At 39.5% G+C, this 20,366-nt stretch overlaps 1 protein-coding gene across 8 annotated transcripts in view; it reads left to right on the forward strand.

The window, feature by feature from the left end:
* PPP1R9A (protein phosphatase 1 regulatory subunit 9A) overlaps positions 1-20,366 on the forward strand; it is a 151,652-nt gene that overhangs the window by 79,251 nt on the left and 52,035 nt on the right. For all 8 annotated transcript variants that reach the window (XR_010829128.1, XR_010829127.1, XM_066991741.1 and 5 more), the window contains exons 3-5: positions 4,824-4,956; positions 5,447-5,567; positions 10,911-11,015. Coding sequence is in view for 6 of the 8 variants with exons in the window: in XM_066991741.1 (XP_066847842.1) it covers positions 4,824-4,956; positions 5,447-5,567; positions 10,911-11,015 (359 nt within the window). In the remaining 2 variants the exon portion in view is untranslated. The remainder of the gene's footprint in view (positions 1-4,823; positions 4,957-5,446; positions 5,568-10,910; positions 11,016-20,366) is intronic.

Raw genomic sequence — 20,366 nt, forward strand, 5'->3', positions numbered from 1 at the left:
CCACTGGAAGTGTCCTGTGCCATTTTCTGCTGTGCTGCTTTCCCGTGCGTGGTGATCCAGCTGACTGGGTTGGATCTTAGGTGCTGTTTCTAATTTCTGGACAGAGGCACGAGGAGTAGGCATTATCACAGCAACAGCAAGGGTGGGTGGAAGGCATGTTTTCATAGCAGGCATTACACAGTGGTCACCAGCATATGTTGGCAGTTGCCCCTGAGCTGGAATGACCTGGTGTGATCACAAGCCGTGCGCAAGAGAGACTGTTTGCGAGTGTGTCGGAGACTTGTGTGACTGCAGAGGTGGTAGAACAGCTGCTGCAAAGAGGTACTACAGCCCATCAACACGCAGCTCACGCACAGCTCCTTCCCTTCAGCAGGCACTAGTCCCTGGGTAAAAAGCACGGACAGCCAGGCAGGCATCAGAGCCTGGGCCAGGGATCAGGTCTTACTCCTTGGCACAACATGCCAAGACAGTATAAACGTATCCAGGACATACTCTGTCTGTTTGGGACTTTGTTAACACACGAGATGAGTCAGTTTTTATGTTGCAGGGTTTACAGTATATGACACTAATAACATGGTTAGCATAGCACTGAGCTGGCTAGTTGGGAGGACAGCACATGTGGTTCTTCGTAGCTCATCTCCTTTCTTACTTCCTTAAAATTTGTTACTACCTCCTGATTACTGCCAGCATATTTCTGTAAAGATTCTTGCTACCGAGAACTACAAGAAAACGCTCCAAAATCGGTTTCCGATATAATTTCTCCTTTTCCGCAGACGAATCGGTTTCCAACTGCTGTTGCATTTTCCTGGTCTTATTCATTAAAATGAGTGCTGGCTCCAGAATGTTTTTCTTTTTCTGAATTAGGATCTGCAACATGTATTGTTACAGTTAGTGATGTGTCTTCTAGACTGTGCTCTATCTCTGCTCTTGGAAAGAAAAGTAAGTGGTCACGTATGTGTATGTGTGCTTTCACTGGCAATGCCACCCAGGGTGCCCGTCAGTAATATTTGCTTCTTGGATCATACAGTTGTTTTTTTTTGTTGTTGTTTTGGTGCCAGATGACTTGTTGATGACCCTTTCTCTTTCACATTAGCAAAGACAGAAGTATGTTCTGTTAACAGTCGTGTTTGGGTGAGCCAGTCAGTTCTCCAGGGCTTGTTGGTCTTGACAGACACGTTTAGCCTGAGTATCGGTTAGCTTGTTGCCGTCGGTGGGTTTTGATCTCCTGTGCTTATGAGTGTTTTTGTAAATTCTTGTAAATGTCAAAGATAAATTCCATGAAAACTTGCTTTTTCTAAATACTCAGAGGTGCAAACACAGATTAAGATGATGTATTGAGTACTCCTGAAAAAGAGCTTTCTTTAAGTAACAGCTCAGTAGACTTTCCTGAAGTGGTACTTAACCAGTGTGAGGGCAAAACCAGCTCTGGTAAATCAAGGGGATAGGAGAGTTGCTGTAAATCTGCAACCCCATGCATGCTCTAGGAAATACAGTGGTGACAGACTTGGTGAAGTAGGCCTACTTAAGCTAAGCATACTTTGTGGGGGAAAAACCATAACTTTTATATTTTTAGCAAACTGAAGTCTTGACTGACAGTTCTCATGTCTGTACGAACAAGCGGTTCGTTACTATGGGGGATAGACTGTCACAAAGAAGAAATTTCCAACCACGAATTTCCTTTTCTTAGTTTTAATACCTGTAGATTCATTTAATAGAATCAGTCAACCATTAAATGTGATCGTGCAAAATAAAGTAAATGACATAATATAATTTCCTCTTTCTTCCTGTAAAAACACATGTTGAGGGCAATGGGCAAGGTCGTATGACCAATACACAAAATATGGTGAGTTAATGCCAGATAGGAAACACAGACTCTTTTACCTTGATGCTATCAGTGATCCTACAGCCTCATTTTGAATGCTTAGATAAGAAAACAGATAAGAGTGGCATGTTGTATTTAAAGACAATGGTAACAGTATTCACCACCAGTACTATCTTTAATTCACTTCTCGTGTACAAATACAAATATTCCACAGAAGTAAGCAAGATCCTATAAGCCATGGTTTTTGTCTAATCTGGTTCAATAAAGATCATCCCAAACAAGAGGTCAAGATATGATTTGAGGCTTTAAAAGAAAATTATCCTGAAGCATATCCAGTCTCTTTGCAACAAATCTGAAGCTGCTGCTGAAATATACTAATGGCGGTCATTGAACAAAAGGAAACAAGTGGGGCCAGTTAACATGATGAAAATGAATCGAGAAATAAACATACTCATTTTGTGATAAAATCTTTCCCCATACCTCACCCTCATCTAATCTTTGTGTTCTGCAAGCAATACTTACCTGCCTCTCTTGCCATCCTTCATCAGCTGGTGACTGTATCTCCATTTCCCTTGATATCATCCATCTCTGTTCTACAGTTGAAACACGCGTTTCTCTCTCTTATCACGTTGATAAATTAGACAATCCAAGCTAAACCCACAGCAGTACTTTTTAACCTGTACTTGGCTTTTGTGACTCTGCTGCATTTCAGACCTAGGGGCTTTGTGGTCAAACCATAGCTCACTAAAGTTTTAATTGGGTATAGCTTCACCGTTTGATCCTTATACTGATTGTCAGTGTAAATAAGATTGGATTTGGACCCCGTAGTGCTAACAGTCATCTCTAGAAGTACTTCACCAAGAAGTTGAGGTGCCGGGGAGTAGGCTTTTGATCTAGTCTTGTGTCAGGGAAGAGACCTGTGCCATGAACAGGATGCCTTTTTGTCCTGTACCTACTTCTTTTTCACTACATATGGGCTACATACATTAGATCTGTGGGTTGCTTTCTAGCTTGCCATTGCCTACGTAGAAAAACATGTTCATGATTTTTCCTCTCTTCAAGTGTTCAGACCCACAGAGAAGCAGCAAGCAGCAATATGTAACGTGAAGAATGCTTTGCCTTGTGTAAAAGAGGTCTCTGAAAAACAGAGAGCAACAAAAGACTCCTCAGAATTCCTCTGTCAGGCTGTTAAGTGCACAGGGAAGCCTCTGTTCTGTTTCTCCATTTCAACTGGCGGTGCAAACGCTGAGTGGGGCTAACAGGAGCTGCAGGTAACGCATCAGTCACGGCCTTCACAGAGCACGGGATGCGGATGCAGTCAGTGCGTCCCCAAACAGAAGTCTAGGGAAAGGCTTGAAAGCAGCAGTACACAGCATTTAGTGCGTGACTTGTTTTCCTTATCTTTTAGATATATTTGTGAAGGCTTCTTAGGATCATTATTTATTTAAAACAGATTTTTTCTTGCATCAATATTGCTAAAAACAATACAAGATATATTTGTGGGTTCTTGTAAAACATTCGTCATGTCAGTTTTCTTGGAAGAGGCAATTTGTTAAACGTTTCCCATTGATGTAAAGCACAGGAATTAAAATTTCCATAGAGTACAAATATATTTTCTGCTTCAACAACAACTTTTTGTAAATCTGGAGTTTTTTTGCAGCTGTTTTGTGTTAGCCATAACACAAATGCTATATTTGTGGTAGTGTAGAATAGTTTTTTGTACTGCAACATTAATATGTTCACTATTTAAAAGAACTTAATGTGCAGTAAGTTGCTACAACAGCTTTTCGATGAGAACTTTATTGCATGAGACAGTTGTATCAGTACTTGCATGTGGTTGCTTCCTATGTTTCCCAAGAGTATTTGTAAGGTTTCCTTGGCACTGCTATTAGTTTATAGGTGATGGAGGGTCTGCCAAGAAAACCTGGCACAGATTTATCTACCTTCTCTGGGCCAGTCAGTTTCCCCCAGTGAAGGAATATCATCACTGTTTCTTCTTTTCACTTGGCTTGTCGCTTAGATGGAAAGCAGGATTATTTTTAAAACATTTGTTTTCTCTAAGTATGAAGTGCATCCATCTGGTTTCAGAAATGGAGTCAGTTGCTCACAGCCTCTGTTGACAAACAGCTGGATAGGAGAGACACAGACTCTGGGGTCAGTAGCAATGTAATCTACTGTCATTTTTTTTCTAAATTCACTTTTGTTGTCATTATCATTGAAAGGGACTCAAAAGAAACCTTCAAAGTTGTTTCACATGATTAATCATGATGTTTACCTCTGTTTTTTCTAGACTGCCGTCTGAGGTATCGTATCTCTTACTATCTGTCTGTATTCACTTATCTGCATTTAACAGCAACAGATTAAACACCAATCTTTGTTCTTGAAATAGGTACCTAGTTTGTATTGAAAGTCCATTGCTGTCTTTGACGAGTGGAAGTGGCAGGTGAGCCTCAGGAGGAAAGGAGCTCAGCTCCTGGCATGGCTGTGGGCAGCAAGCTGGTGTCCTGGCTCCGTAGGCAGCTGTTGAGTAGCCTCTAAGTGCAGCTATATGCAAAAAAAAAAAGGCTTCCTGCCACCTTCTGAATAGCTGTGTAGCTATACACCTTTTTACACTGTGAGAGTAACTGATAGAGCTAAACGTGGCTACGTAATAGAATCTTCTGTAGGGTGCCTGAGAAGAGGAAAGAGGAGATATGGAAAATTGTTTTTCTTTCTCTGACTTAACAAACATGATACAGTGTGGGACTGAAATTCAGTAAAATTATTACTACTAATAATGAGTATTCTTTCATTATTGCCAAATGTGGGCAGTTAAGTGAATTAGGTTGGCAAACTCTGGCATCTGAACTATGAAAACAAGCTTTAGAAGCCTTTTTTTTTAAGCCTTTAAAAAAGCCTTTTCAAACTCTGCAACATCACAGGACAAAAGCAATAGCTATTTTCATAAATTGGCACTTTTTCTGGAGTAGATAGTTGAGTGATTTTTGGTCTGTTTCCACAGGTTTTCAATACATATTCCAATGAAGACTATGACAGAAGAAATGATGAAGTTGACCCAGTAGCTGCATCAGCTGAATATGAACTTGAGAAGCGTGTGGAAAAGCTGGAGCTCTTCCCAGTTGAACTAGAAAAAGGTATGTAGTCTGAGCGTCCCTTCCTGTTCATGTGAAACCTATCTACAGGTCTGAGGAAGTCCACTCATGCTTACAAAGCCTATCCTGAACTTCCATTAATCCATTTTAATCACCTGGACTTTTTGGAGTTCAAGATTTTTTTAATAAGGAATTAAAGAAGCAGTTAACAAACATGCAATTCTTTATTTTCTTAAGAAAATTGTTTCGTGTCACCCCCCTAACACATGATGGCACACAGTGGTTTATGTGATGTTTTTGTTCTCCACTGGGAGAATAAAAATCTTGATTGTTGTTCTAAGCTCCTCATAAGGCAAAGGCAATATTTTTGTGTGCAATTAATACAATAGAATAACAAGACTTTGAAAGGGAATCAAAAGGAATTAACATTGTTTACATGGAAAACCAAGAACCAAAACATAAATGTTTACCTACCAGGTAACTATATAAATCAAATGTAAGAAGTTTCTGCCTTTGCTTGCCTTTTTCACAGATGAAGATGGACTTGGCATAAGCATTATTGGAATGGGAGTCGGAGCAGATGCAGGCCTTGAAAAACTGGGAATATTCGTCAAAACAGTAACAGAAGGTGGGGCAGCAGAAAGAGATGGCAGGTAAACTAGATTCAATATTTGGAAACTTTCCCGGCAATAATTATTATGTGTTATGGTTTTCTTCAGAAAGAGTTGTTAGTTTAATGTATATCATGATAACTGAAAGCTGTAAAATTCTGAGACTTTATTGGTATGGTTCAAATACCTGAAGTAATATATGAAAAGACACTAGTTTGGTGCAAAATTTAAATGGTTAAAGGAGAACAGATTTGCCAAGGATGTGTGTTTGTGACTGCCTGAAAAGCAAGATGCTTTAATGTGAATAAAGCTGGAGATTCCAAATTGTACATTACTTTTGAAGATAGGTTAGTTTTCAAAGGTTTTGAGGTCCCACATTCTTTTGGCTTCAAACCAGCTTTAAATAATCAGTACTTATGAAAAAGAGTTCTGCTCAACATGTGACTAGGAAAATAATTTGGTGTTTCTGAGCTATTAACTTTTATTAAATGCACCTCCCTTTCAAGCTTACTAACATAGATTGCTACTTTGTATTTCTAAATATGCATACTTCTCCAAAGTTCAGTTTTCACCCCTGCAGCACTGAAACTGCATTACTTGATTGCAATAGAAAGCTGCACCATAAATCTTGCCCATTAAAGGAATGGGTTGGGTTTTGTAGTCTTCTACGATGCCGATGCTCATTGAAAACCTGTCTGCTTGTAGAATTGTTTACTTGGTATGTGCAGTTCAAATAATTTCTTTTGAACATACAGTATTTCTTACCATATGGGGTAGAGTTGTCTCTGTATTACACAGTACCTGCCACAAGCAGGCCATAATTTCTCATTAGAAGTTAGAAAAGCACTTTACTATGTAATCATTTAATGATAAAAGGTATTCTTAAACATCTTCCAATCCATATAATTCATTGTTTTATTCCTTTGCAAATTTGCATACAATTAAAATATTACTTATCTGATATATTATTATGCATTCTCTACTTATATAAAAACAGACTCATATAATGTTTAGTAATAGTAGTTATAAGTAATACTAACCACAATTACAGGTAAAAAGAGTAAGAATAAACTCTAAATTATATGCTGTCTTCTAAAAACTATATTGCAATAATACTTTCCTTACTGATGAATACCTGTTAACTTTTCATCCCGTGCAAAGTATGGAAGTGGTATGTATTACCCATTCTGTGTACTTAAAATGCCAGCCAGAAGGTTGTTCTGCTGTGGAAGCCCTACACAAATTAAATCAGAAGACTCTACCTGTCAGGGGTTTGCAGAGTTTAATAACATTGCTCTGAAACTATTAAAGCATAGCCTTTTCCAGACTGGGCTTGCAGGTGTCTTAACAGATTTTGGCAATAAGACTCCAGCTTGAAGGCCAAGTACTGATTTATCACAGGTTTAAAAAATCAGGAGAGGAAGTAGAGAAGCTGACACCTCAAGATGTCATAAATTCATTCATTACTTTAAATTTAAGTGAAAGTTTTTCTGAAAGGTATGCTCGAGCTCAGCCAAAAGGTATTAAGCTCACTACTGGCATTGTGTGTGAAAATCTATGGTTAAAAATCAGAGTAGCTCACACCTGGTCTGTGATGATCTGTATTATTCACATTATTCACATGTTTGAGTGGGCTGCAGAAGTTAATGTTCAATTACAAGGCTCTTCTTTCATTACCCTAGACGGCTTCTGAAAGGAGCTTGTCAGCTGAGAAAAAAAAAATATATGTTTCTTAGGCTATTCTAATATTTGTGTTGGTTTTCAACTGGCTGAATGTTCAGTCAGCTGAGAAATAGAGCTCTTATTTTCCTTGAGAGCCTGACTGATCATTCACTTGAGAAGGGGATATGTAATCCTCTCAGTCAGGAGCAGCCGGTGCTGTAATAAAGTGCATCAACTGTAAAGGGTCCTGTTAACTTCATCTTCGTGAAAAGCCCAGTTAATCATTAACACTGATAGCAAATCAAAGTCTCCAAACAGGAAATGAAACTGTATTTCAGTGGTTGGATCAGATACTCTGAATAATTGAAGAGCAATCGTCAAGCAGCCTCTCTGAAGCTATCATTTTAAGTATTATGATAAATTGCAATAAATGGCAATACATAAATTATTATTATTAAAATAAATTGCAATAAATAAATTACAGTAAATGGCCTTAAGTTGCACCAGGGGAAGTTTAGGTCGGATATTAGAAAGAATTTCTTCACTGAAAGGGTTGTGAGGCATTGGAGCAGGCTGCCCAGGGAAGTGGTTGAGTCACCATCCCTGGGGGTATTAAAAAGACGCGTCAGCGTGGTGCTTAGTGACATGGCTTAGTGGTAGACTTGGCAGTGCTAGGTTAGAGGTTGGACTAGATGATCTTAGAGGTCTTTTCCAATTAAACTGGTTGTATGATTCTATGATTCTAATATTTGTAGTATAATTCCCATCGTTTATTGCAAGACCCATCAAATCATGATAGAAAGTACTTGGAGACCCGAAATCTGTACAAAAGGGTTTCTCAATACTTGAGAAGCACAGGCTTGATTCAAGTTGGTAAAAACAAACAGGCAGTAAGTATGTAGTTGTCATATTAAAAGGCATTTTGTGGCAGTCTTTAACCAGGGAGTCTTTAACTTTGGGATAAATCCGAATGGAAACACATTAATAAGTGTGATTATTAATAGTGTGTAAAATAGAAAATCAGTCATTAGAGCAAAGAAGAAAAATAAAATCTTGGCTAATTTGATAGCTTTTTCTTTCAAGTGAACATGGTGATGAGTCATTTCAGAGTATTTTGAGAACATAAAGAACAACTGTTTTGAAACATTGCATAGTTACTAACTTGAAAAATACTCTGAACTTTGCTTCTGCACAGGTTACGTTTTTCAGTTCATCACACAGAGCAATAGTTAGGCAAGTATTTATTTGACTTTAGTTGGTTCACTTCTATAGTTGCTGGTTTACTGAAGTGCTGCTTTACATAGGCAGAGATTTAAGTCATGGTCATTAGAAAATAATTATCAGAAAAACTACCAATTTCATTAGTGATAAAAGCAGTTAAACCTTTATAATTGAGGCTTTGCCAAGCTGAGTCTAATTCTTCTTTCATGTTGGATTTGAGAGACAGAAGAAGCCTAGAGCTCCAGGTGGAGGGGGCTGTAAAGGGGCTTTCCAACAAAAAAGGGGGAGGCTCCTCAGGGAATAGGGCTGTGAGAAGATTTTGGTTAGAGGGTGGCTTGGGTGGCTTGTTTGGTGCTCCGCCTGCGGTGTAGGTTAAGGCTGGGTTTGGGTACAGGGGAAGTCTGGAGCTGCACTGCGAGGGGGCTGGAGGGGGGCTGCCCGCAGCAGAGGGAAACTACCAGGAGAGCGTGGCTGTGAGAGTGATTTAGTCAGGGCAGTGCAGCAACTGCATGGCAACAGACAGGGAACTTCTTTTTGAGTTAAACATAATTATATAATTTGAATGCTAATTATGTTAATTGTGTGTTGTGTGATATATATATGCATGCTTATGTATAATTAAAATATGTGTATGTATCAAAAGAGAGGTTCGGAAGACCATGGTCATAAAAATAAGAGCTGGAAATGAATTTATGAGCTGTACAGGCAAGAAAGGAGAAACAAAATCTGAAAGACAAACGGAATCAGTCAAATGCAGTCTATGGACAAAGCTGCAGACAACGGTTCTCTAGGATGACATTTCCTCACCTGAAATAGCGTGCTGTGTATCTGTGTGAACAGTACTAGCATTGCATAGTGAAGTTTGTAAAGTTTTGGAGCTGAACTGCTGTTACAAAGGAATCTATTCTTCCACCATTTAGTTTTCAGCCAAGAAGGTGACAGCTTCCCCCTCAGTAGGCACCAGCTTCTTAAACTTCCTTTCCTAGAACACCTGCTGCCATCTGACTGCTCCTCGTGTTTGCTAAATTACAGTAAAAATATTAATTTTTACAGTATCCAAGTACAATAGATACCAATGTAACAGGTGTATTTATTAAACGCTTCACACACAAAAAAAAATAATTGAGATTTAAATGCCTGATGTGATTTTCAAGATAGGAGTTTCTTATGTACAGAAGGGAGAACCGTCCTGGAACACAGTGACATTCTGTGTTGTGAGGCTGCCAAAGAATAAATCCTGTAATTCTTATTCATCAGCAGAGTCCCAAGAACTGAAGACACTGCTTGAACACATGTACAACTGCAAAGCATCGGCTCAGACTTTACAGTGAAATATGTTCCCCAAGTCAAAATGCTTCAGCCTCTTTCAAGGCCTCTGCTATGAAAATGTGTCTTTGAAAAGAAATCTTATCACTAAGATCTCCTAAGAAATTAAATAGCTTTATTTAGTTAGTTTCGTATAATTTAAAGTGAAATTTTTCAAAGCTGTTTCTTGATTGCTTTATAAACCATATTGTTTGGATCAGTAACATCCGTGTAAGTACTTGAAAATTGCTCACTTTGACTAGTTCTGGATGCTTTTTCTTTTTTTTCTTTTTTTTTTCATTTTTGAAGCAGTAGGAGTTTGTGTATCTCTAGAGGACGGTTTAGTATAGTAGTCCTTCTTCCAAATATTTGTAATCCAGATGATTCTTATGCCAGCTCTAGGGACTTCAGAGCTATGCCTGTTTCAGATAAAGCAGCGCTTTTTATATTCCTCCTAACTTTTCCTGCAGCGAACAGTGTATCAACTGTAAATTGGTATTTGGTTTCACACAGATAGTCCTTGTTAAAACACCCCTAGATCTTATTGTTGTGTGCTCCATGATCGCTCTTACATTGGGAATTCATCTTTTTGAAGCAAGTTAGATGAAATATTTTAAGAGAGTAGGTCACAATTAAGTCTGATGCACAAGCTCTTTTCTCTACAGATGAGCAGGTTGTTTTAGTTAAATACCACATTTTTTTCCATTAGCGTGAAATACCAGAGCTATGTCTTATGCTGTTTTTCAAGATTGGCTTCGGAAAGAATGATATAAGAACTGTTCAAGTATCTCATTTAATTTAAGTCATATGACAAATGCAAGAATTTGTATCGCTGTATTTATATACAGGGAAAATGACTGGATGATTGATGCAGTTAATTGTAGTGGTAACTTTGAACCTGGATTTATGATATATGCAAGGGCAGACAGATACATTCTTCATTGCTCCCTTGCTAATGTTTCCTAGTACTTGCCAATATTATGTTGGAAGGCACAGTCTCAATTCAGGGAAGAAAGTCTTTTGATTTGCGTGTGTGATATTTACCTCAGTCATTTTATGAATGACTTTTGTGTTTAAAGTCTTTGTTTAAAATCTAATTAAAAAAAAAAAAAAAAAAAAAAGATCTGTGTGCTAAGTTTTGCTGAGAATTCACCAGGAACTCCGTAACTTATTTATATATTTGTTTTTCCTCTGAAGGATCCAAGTGAATGACCAAATTGTGGAAGTCGACGGCATCAGTTTGGTTGGTGTTACACAAAATTTTGCTGCAACTGTTCTTAGAAACACCAAAGGAAAAGTCAGGTGAGTATTTTAGAAGTAAGAAGTGGTGACTGAGTGCTTGAGATTACCTGGTTTCTCTAATAGGAGAGTCGGTCTATCTTGGTAGAAGCAGAGGTTTTTGTCCCCTCTCTGCTGGCCACACTACTGTCCCAGGGCTGGAGGAGTAAGGTAGTGACCCACCAGGGCTCCCCAGTGCAGGAAGAAGGGCACTGGGCACTGTAGCGTTGAGAGTACTGACTTGATTTACAGCCCAGTATTCTTTCACTGAGTTCCTCGTGTCCCTACACCATCTCTGGGAGTCTGACTGTCTGATCCTAGGCTGTGGTTAATTGAAAGGCATCACCGCAAGTATCTGTAAAATACTTAGTAGCCTAGAAAATCAATGTAAATATGACTGTAAAGTGTTTGTAAATGAATAAGAACAGTGTTTCCTGAGAAATGAACTGTTTTGCCATTTAAAAACATATTCTGTCACATAGCTTTTCTGCTTAATAGCTTGTTAATTTCAGCAAACATTTAACTCTACAAAATAATTCCAGGATTATCTTTGGCATATTGCAAAGCAGCAACCATTCTGTAGGCACCCTTCAGTTTGCTCTCCAAATCCTCTCTAGTGAGTACAGCTGAATCATTTAATTGATGAGTTTGGGGCTGACTTCTTTTGAACCATGACTAAACTACTGGATGTAAGATGTGCAGTCCCCCCCAGCCAGTGATGTTAAATGCAGGTTTCTACAGAAACCCCATGTCTGTTCCGGCACAGCATTAAGGAATAATACTGGACTGTGGATTCTGCAAAGTGTTGTGGGAGTGGTTGATCAAGGTTTTTTTTATAAAAGAGATTATTTAAAAAAAAAAAAAAAATTTGCAAATTATAGCATAATTACAGGTGAATATATTTTTGTGTAACATTTAGGGTTGTAGCTACATGGGTCATATTTCTGTGAAGACACACATGCTGTGAGTGTTCCTACCAAGTTGACTGTAAAAATGAGTATCAACTTTATTAGGTTTCTGCAGAGCTGGGACGTCTGAACATAAAATCCTTATGACAGAGAATAATGTCTTCTGTGTTTCAGTACACAAAGCAAATGTTACATGTATTTTCTGTTTGATGTTTTAACTCAAAAAAAGAACAAAAAGAAAAAGGTAAGTACTCACATAATCAGCTTGGTCTGTGAAATTATTATTGAATAAGTTACAGAATAGAATACTTGCTTCTATGGAAAAATAATGGGTTTTGAGGAAGGAAGAAAAGTGAAGTGATTTTCACACAGAATGCTCCCAGAATCTTCTCATGGTGTATAAATTACAGTCAGACTGGTTGTAATCTAGAGCCTTTTGTCATAAAATTACGTACTGCAAAAAGTGTTTCTCCATTGCTGTTGAGCTCACATTGTCAAGAATACTAGGTAGGTATCCTGTGTGCAAGGATCGCTGGTTTCTGACAGGTCTCATTTATCAAGGAGAGATGTGTGAGCTTCTGTATTTTCGTCATAAGTAAGCTTAAGATACTGTATTTTCACAGGAAAAATGACAACATGCATTCGTATCACAACCACATTTAAAAAAATATATCACTTTAGTATTAAATTTAAAGTAAAAATTATACTTAAATATTATTAAATAAAATAGATGTGTAAGGATCTGTGTGCATACTGGCATGCTGTCTGGTTAGCAGCCTCTTACTAATATATACATAATTAGGGGAAAGAAATGGTTAGATGTGGTGCAACTGCCTCTATTTTTGCTTCATTTAAAACTTAATGGGGAAAAAAAAAAAAAAACACCAGAAAGATTACTCTTCTGTTTTACACAGACTGGCTGAGAAATGCATGCTTTTTTTCCTGGTTTCCTATAAACTGGGAGTGAGACTTGATGATGTTGCTAAGCATTGTGTGGCATCAGCGTCCTGCCCAGGTTCTGGTCAGATCCTGATGGCCATGCTGTCAGATGCTCTGCTGACAGTAATGGACCTTGTTGATTTTTAGCTGTTCAAAATTAGAAATGGTTCCAGAAAGCGTTTATTTTTGGAGACAGAGATTTCAGGATGTTTTGATGGTTTTGTTTTTACCGTAGGTTTAAACGTTTACTTGTTAAGTAAGCTAGAGCTAATATTGATGAATTTAGATATGAAAGGAAATAATGCATTTATGTCTTGCTGACTGATTTCCTTTCATGTATGATACCAGGGCCCTGCCTGCTATGTGTTTTGTGGTGAATGGTTGTTTTCTGTCAGATCCTCTTTCCCAGGTACACCTGTGGTAGAGCTGAGATGGAAAAATCCTTGGTGTCCACTCTGTTCGAACTGGAACCCTGGCAGCAATATAAGAGGGTCTTTTGGGCAGGTTCCCTCACACACCCCCAGCCATTAGGTGCTGCCTGCTGGAAGTGTGAAGAGCAGTGCTAGTGGCCTCTGAGTGCAGTCTTTCCCTTGGCAGCTGCCATTAATAATCCATGTCAGTGGGGGAGGCAGGAGTACTGGAAAAGGTTGTTTGCATCTCTGGAGAAGAAGAGAGGAATGACTTGCTGTATAAATACCTGCTGGCTTTCCTGATGTGGGTGTCCCCTCTGAAGTACAAGTGGATAGGCAACGTACACTCACACACCCAGCCCAGTCCAAGACAAGGCAGCTTCATGAATCCGTCCCTTACAGGAGAATTTGCACACGTACTTACCTCACCTGTGCTATTCAGCGGCGTCAGTTCAGTGAGTTTCATGGAATTGCTTTAATAAGCATAGTTATTTTAGTGATCATCGCATAAATGTGTGTGCCTTTCTTCTGCCTGGTATCCTGCACACACACAGATCGGTGTGCGTTTCTCTGGCATCACCTTCTGCTTGTAAACCATAGCATTACGTATACGCAGTTGTGTTCTCCTGAATCTAGTCAAAGTGCATGCTAGTTTTTGTAGTGAGGGTTATTACATGGGATCAGCTGCAAGGAAAGGACATTCATGAACGGAATGACGTTAAAGCCACTTCTTAATTTTTTACAATAAATGCAGTCAATATCTCTTCAGGAAGCCTGCATAATGCCAATACTGAGTGATTTATTTTTCTCCTTTGAGCCTTCTGAACATTTTGAATTATCCTGACAGTGGAAGTCATTGACCTAGAATAGATTTTGCAATGTATCTGCCAGAAAAATGTATCCAAACTGTCTGTAGCTGACATAGTAAGGAATCTGTGAAAATGAAGACATGACTTTTACCTTTTGAACTGTTCTAGTTGAGGGGGAGGGGGAAAACGAGCGAATATAAGCATCTATTATTATCTCGTCCAGTGTTTCGAGCGCTGAACTATTTGGAAGAGTTATCATACCATAATAGAAGATAACCAATTTGGCTTCTCTAATAACAAATTCATTTACTCTTTCTTACAGTGTTTTATAGGGAGATAATCAGCACCCACCAGATGGAGTCTGGTAACCTATGAGACGAAGGAAGGAGAGGGAATTCTTCCATAATCCCAGCTGGCAATCAGCTTCTGTCTTTAGGGCTAAGAATTAGTATCCCCGTGACTCTAATCTGGCAAATGCAACTATGAATGCTATTTTAATTCATGTAAATATCAAGTTTTCTTTGTAATTTTGCTTAACTGTTTAGTTTACTAATATCTTTGATTGTGTAAAGGAGGAATTTTCTTTTGAAATTTGTTTTGTTTTTCTATTTCATTGAGTGTCGCCCCTTCTCTAATAGGGTTCATGGAACAGTCAGAGGGCAGCACCAGACTAACGTGACTAATTGGTCAGTGCGTCTTCTGACCCATTTAGGACCTAATCCATCAACACGAAGTTTGCAAGTGGTGCCTCCTTTCGTGAAATATAGGGTAAGGAGGCAACTTGACAGTGGGAATCCTATCCTGTCATGGAGCTTCTCTAGCTTATTTTGTGTCCTAGCTTGCTGTTCCCTCATGGACTGTGGTGCTGAGTAGCAGACCTGAAGTTCTTTGAAGTTGCTTGGGTGATCTTGAGCCTGGGTGGCCTCACTCATCCCCCCATTCATTCTTCATCATAATACAAGGATGCCAGGGACCCTAATGTCCATATCAGAGAAAGTAACTTCACAGGGGAAGTTGTATGCCTCCAGGGATTTTTATTTTTTTCTTCAACACACCCACAAGAGAGAAAAGTTAGTTCTTTCACAAAGAAAACTTCAGCTTTTTATTATATGTACCTAGTCTCAGTCCTTCCTAGTAAAAAAGTGTTTTTTTTCAGTAGGGTGTGAAAAATGAAGGAACAATTACTGGTGGTTGGGGAGGGGGGTGACTTCACTTTGCAACCTCACCAAGGACAAAGATTCATGCCTTTGCAGATGTGGGAAGAACAGGGTCCCAGGAAAGGAGGTCAGGGTGCCAGAAAGTCTTACTGGGTTGATAAGAAAAAAGGGGATTGTATGAGAGTGATTCTTCTGACAATCCCAATCCTTCATATGCTGCTTGTATGTTTTTATCATTACTGCTTTCCTCTGAAGGTTTCTGTTAAGAGATTTAAGCAAATTCAGTGTCTTATTAGAGAGGCAAATTTTAAATTCCGTGTCCTCCTTTCCATATCCTGTCTTCTGAATGCGACTAAGCATTTTCTCAGCTTCCCAAACTGTTGCTAGGCACTGAGCGGTTGCTCTCATGGTGCTTTCCTAGTCAGCTCCTGAGTTTTCAGGGAACCCCACAGAACCTGGGTAAAACCTGTAACATTTCTCCTGATAGGCACCACCTTGAAGTTAATTGTATTAATTGTAACCCAGCAGTGAATTTAACAACTCTTGTTTAATTAAACTCCTCTGAAATGCCTCAAAATCTTCCTATGTTAAGAAACTAAATAATTAGTTAGCAAATTTTGCTGTGTTGCTGTTTAATTAATCTTCTAGATCATTGAAGAAGAGGTTCCAACAATAGCAGTCAAACCCTGAGGCTCTCTACTATTAATTATTCTCTGTTCTCATGAAGAATCATTTATTACTATTATGTGCCTTTTTCTATCTGGACAGTTTTAATTCAAAGTAAGACTTTGTCTCAACCCATATTCCCCGTTCATAGCCTAATTTCCTTATCTCTTAACTGTAGAGCAAATGGAATCTGAAATGCAAGAATGAAGATTTTACTTTTTTAGATAGCTCTTACACAGGGAGCAGTTAAAGGGCAGAAAGTTAAAATATTCACTTCTTAATTAATACAAACTTGATAAATCATTTATTCTTTCTTCAGCCTATTCCTCCCCCAACATTGAACCTATTTCCTTCTGGAAAATATACCGTCTCAGAAAACAGTAATTTGCATGCCTGTTGTTACTTTTGTTTAACATCATAACATCTGGAAAGGTAATTTAAATAGTTGTGTCTTTGCAAGCAATCAGACAGTATAGAGGACAGATGAAGTCAACAGCAGGATCTAGCCAATAGCCGTCTACCCCCGTGGGGAATGATATTTGCTCACGGTAACCGTGAACAGCATTGCTTTATTTCTGTGATCCTTACCCTAGATAATCATCTTTTCTTTTTTCAGTGCGCCCGCCTGTGCAGATTTTCTTTTGTGCTTTCTTAATTTCTCTGCCTTCGCTCTTGTCCCGTGAAACAACTGTGTCCTTTAAACGTTTGCTGGCGTTCTCCATACTCCATGCAGATCCATGCTGCGGAAGACAGAGGAGAGATTTCTGTTTCTTTCCAGTCCCGGGTAATGAGACAGCAGCCAAAAGCAAAAGATGCTACCTCTGTGTCTGAATCAGAGAGCTAGATTAAATTGTCTTTTTTTTTTTTTTTCTGGCTGGAGGTGATGTTTTTGTTCTTCCTTTTCTTGCCATTATCTGTTTCCTTGAATCCAAGTACCAGAGCCAAGGAGAGAGAAAGAAGGAAAGAAAAGTCCTTTGCTCTGCGGTGCTGCTCGTCGTGTTGGGACTTTATAAAGAGCTGCTTAAGAAGCCATTTGTGCTTGGTGGATGTTCTGATTCTTGAGCAGATTGTTAAGTTTTTGATAAACCTGAATCAGGGTCACAGTAGAAACTTAATTTGTGGTGCCTCGTACCAAAACAATGTGAATTTCTCCTGTTGATTCTGGTATGGTATTACAAAAAGATTACATCATATAAAACCTATCAGGACTGGTAACCCTTCTCCAAGACTACTAGGCATAACATGCTGAACGTAACGTGAAAAATTATTCATGAGCACTGTGAACCCTTAGCACTGGGGAGGTAAGACTGCGCTCATCAGTGCTTTGCTGGATGTTCAGCAGTGCTGTTTGTATTTTTTGGCTGTGCCTGTTCGAGTAGGTGCAGCGTGCCTCAGACTGCCCGTGGGTGCTGAAGCCAGCTGGCACCAGAGTGCTCTGTGTTCACACTGTTCAGCGTTTTTACCTTGCAGAGCAGAGTGGCCACATCCAAACCGTCTGTTGGAAACATCCAAGCTAACTCCTAGCCTGTGCTACCTCCTGGACTGTTGGAGTCTTATTTGGTAGACTACTAGTTAACTTGGGCCAAATAGTTCCAGAGACCGTTTCAGTGATTTAACAGTGTAGATGACCAATTACTAGTGCTTGGGAGCCCTTCCTGGCACTGTTAAATTTACTGGCATAAGCATAGTCCCTGTGTCCTGAGATCTAGCTAGTTTGAATTTTATGGCAAGTTACTTACTGGAATATTTGCACATTTGGACAGGATATTCTATGTTTAAGCATGACATATAAATACATCTTCATGCTAACATTTTAGCTGAGATATAAACTATTTTGCTAGGTATCTAGGGCATTGTTTTTAAAATGCATGTAACATGAAATAATAAGATTTAGTCGGGCTGGATTTCATAAGGAGTGGGTTTTCTTTTCCTTTTCTGCAAAAAGGAACAACTTGACAGGTTTTGAATCACTTTATCCTCAAGTCAGTTGAATCTAAACATAGTAACATACCACTGCAACCAAAATGTCACCATAAATGTTTGTTAAGCTAATGTCTTTCATCCTTCTAAGTGAAATATGTTTTGCTGTGGAAGTTGCTGGCAAGTTTTGGTGCACCTTGATAAACGTGATAGCGCATTGTGACAGCTGGGCAGAAATACCCAACATTCATCCTTGTAGGAAAACTCAGCAAGCCACAAAGATGGTGCTATAAGAGCATTTAGCTGCACCGGGACTGTGCTGTGAGTGTGGTTCAGCTTGGCTAGAATATGGATCATGTAATTATCTAGACTGTGGACGTGGTCCTAACTCGGCAGCTTACTTCTGACCCATGTGCAGTTACTTCCTGGATTGGCTTCCCACAGATACCAGCAAGGGTAAGGATGAGGGATGGCCGATCTCACCTCAAACTGCAGTCTAGTTGTAGAAACATTCCCAGGTGGGAGTTGCACCCTTTGAACAGAGTTGGCATACGTGCTTCACTTGCATTCAGGAACATTAAAGCATAGACTTACAAGTTTGTTTCTTTGAGGAGGCTGTTCCTGTAAGGCTTGTGTAGTGCTATAGTGAATGCTGATTAAATGATTATCATGTATACAAGAAAAACTATTTTACAAGTATTGTGTTGGGAAACTGTCAAACTGGCTGGAGGAGATGGAAGAGAGCGCTCCCTGGCAGCGCTCTCAGAAGTGCAGGGTGGTGTAAGGACCAGAACCTGGAGAGGTGCCGAAAGATTGAATCCATTGGCTAATTTTGAAATGGTTCTGGATAAAGCTAATGTGTCAGTGAGGCCCTGGCCTAGAATTTCTAGGGGAAATAATTAATCTAAGTGCATTAATATTGCTGTTTTTTTTACATGACTTACTAATCGTCTGACTCTAATACCCGTTTAGTGTTGATAGGAGCATAGTTTATCAGGGGCTCGTATCCAAGATGCTCTGGAGAAACTGCTGAGCCTTTTCTGGCCCTTAAGCTGTTAGTTTGCTGCTCTTCCACCAGCACCACTCATACTGCTGAAGAAGACCCTGAATATGTCACAAGGCTCTGGAGACGTGATTTCAGAGGTTATGGTTAGAGACTTACATAGGACTTACACTACTCCAGCATCTACCACAAGGGCAGCATGGTTGGGTGCAGTTAATCCAGGATACTTGTGCAGTATATTAAAACCAACTTCTTGAAACAAGTGTTCAATGGGACAACTGAGGTGAGCAGTGTGCTAAATCTGTTACACACAAATAGGAAAGCACTCTTGAGTTCTTCAGTGAAGGTTGATGGCAGCTTTAGCAGGATGAACTATGAAATAGTGGCGTTTAAAAAGTGGAAAGGAATGAAGACTAATATTAGAGTGACAACTATGGACTTCAGGTGAGCAATTTTTGTCTTGTTCAGGGATCTGTTTGGCAGGATCCTGTGGGGCACTGCCCTGAAGGGTAAAAGAGCCCAAGAGACCTGCTTGATCTTTGAGGACACCTCCTTGGACCATAAAAGTAGTGCAGTAGCTTTGAGCAAGTGTGACAGAAGAGCATGGATGAACAGGGAACTGCTGTCTCAGCTAAGGTTCAAAACAAAGTTCACAGAAAGTGGAGACAGGGGTAAGCTACCTGAGAAGAGTGTAGTTGTGTTGCCGAGCATGTAGGAACAGAATTAGAAACGTGGAAGTTCAGCCAGAGTTGAAACTAGTGGAGAATGTGAAGGGCGACAAGACGGGTTTCAAGCAACAGAAGAAGGAAACCGTGGATGCAGAAAAGTTGGAGATAAATTTGTGATTGCTTTGCCTCAGTTTTTCCACTGACTGACTCTATGGATGAGGGGAGAGCAGTAGATTTTAAGTTGGCTTTAGCGAGGCTTTTGGCATGATCTCCTTAAGTATCCTTCTATCTGATGAAATTGGGACTGGAGAGTGTCTGTAAGATGAGTGGAAAGTCGACTGGACTTCTGGTCCCAGAGTGTTAGAGGGTTATTTATGGACAGTATTATAAAGCCCAACTGGCAGACAGTTACTTTTAGCATTCCTTCAGGGATTAATACCGGGGTCAGTACTATTTAATACCTTTATTAATGACCTGGACATTCTTGCAGGGCCATTTTCATGTTTCCTGCAAGGGTTCATATGTGGCTCTCCATACCTTTAGCGTCTGCTGCCCATGCACCATATACCAGATTTGTCACCGAGTGCTGTGGCAGTTGATCAGTCGTTGTGAGTACAGTTATGCAAGTGAAATCAGTAATCCATTGTTCAATTTAAATACTTGATAATTAAAGTTAATTCAAAATTAAGCAAGAAATGTTAGTCCAACTCAATATTCTAATATTTCAACAACAACAACAGCAAGTGGCAGCACATACTGCACGCACATCTCATTCTCGGTTCATCACTGTTACACGTTACCTACAGCGCATGCCATGGCCACACCAAGTCATGTTCCCATGCACCCGTCCCGAGTGCTGACTGGGCAAAAGGACCCCCAGCTGGGTGAAATGACT

Source organism: Anser cygnoides, chromosome 2 (genome assembly GCF_040182565.1).
Source record: "Anser cygnoides isolate HZ-2024a breed goose chromosome 2, Taihu_goose_T2T_genome, whole genome shotgun sequence".
In the NCBI taxonomy this organism is placed as follows: domain Eukaryota; kingdom Metazoa; phylum Chordata; class Aves; order Anseriformes; family Anatidae; genus Anser; species Anser cygnoides.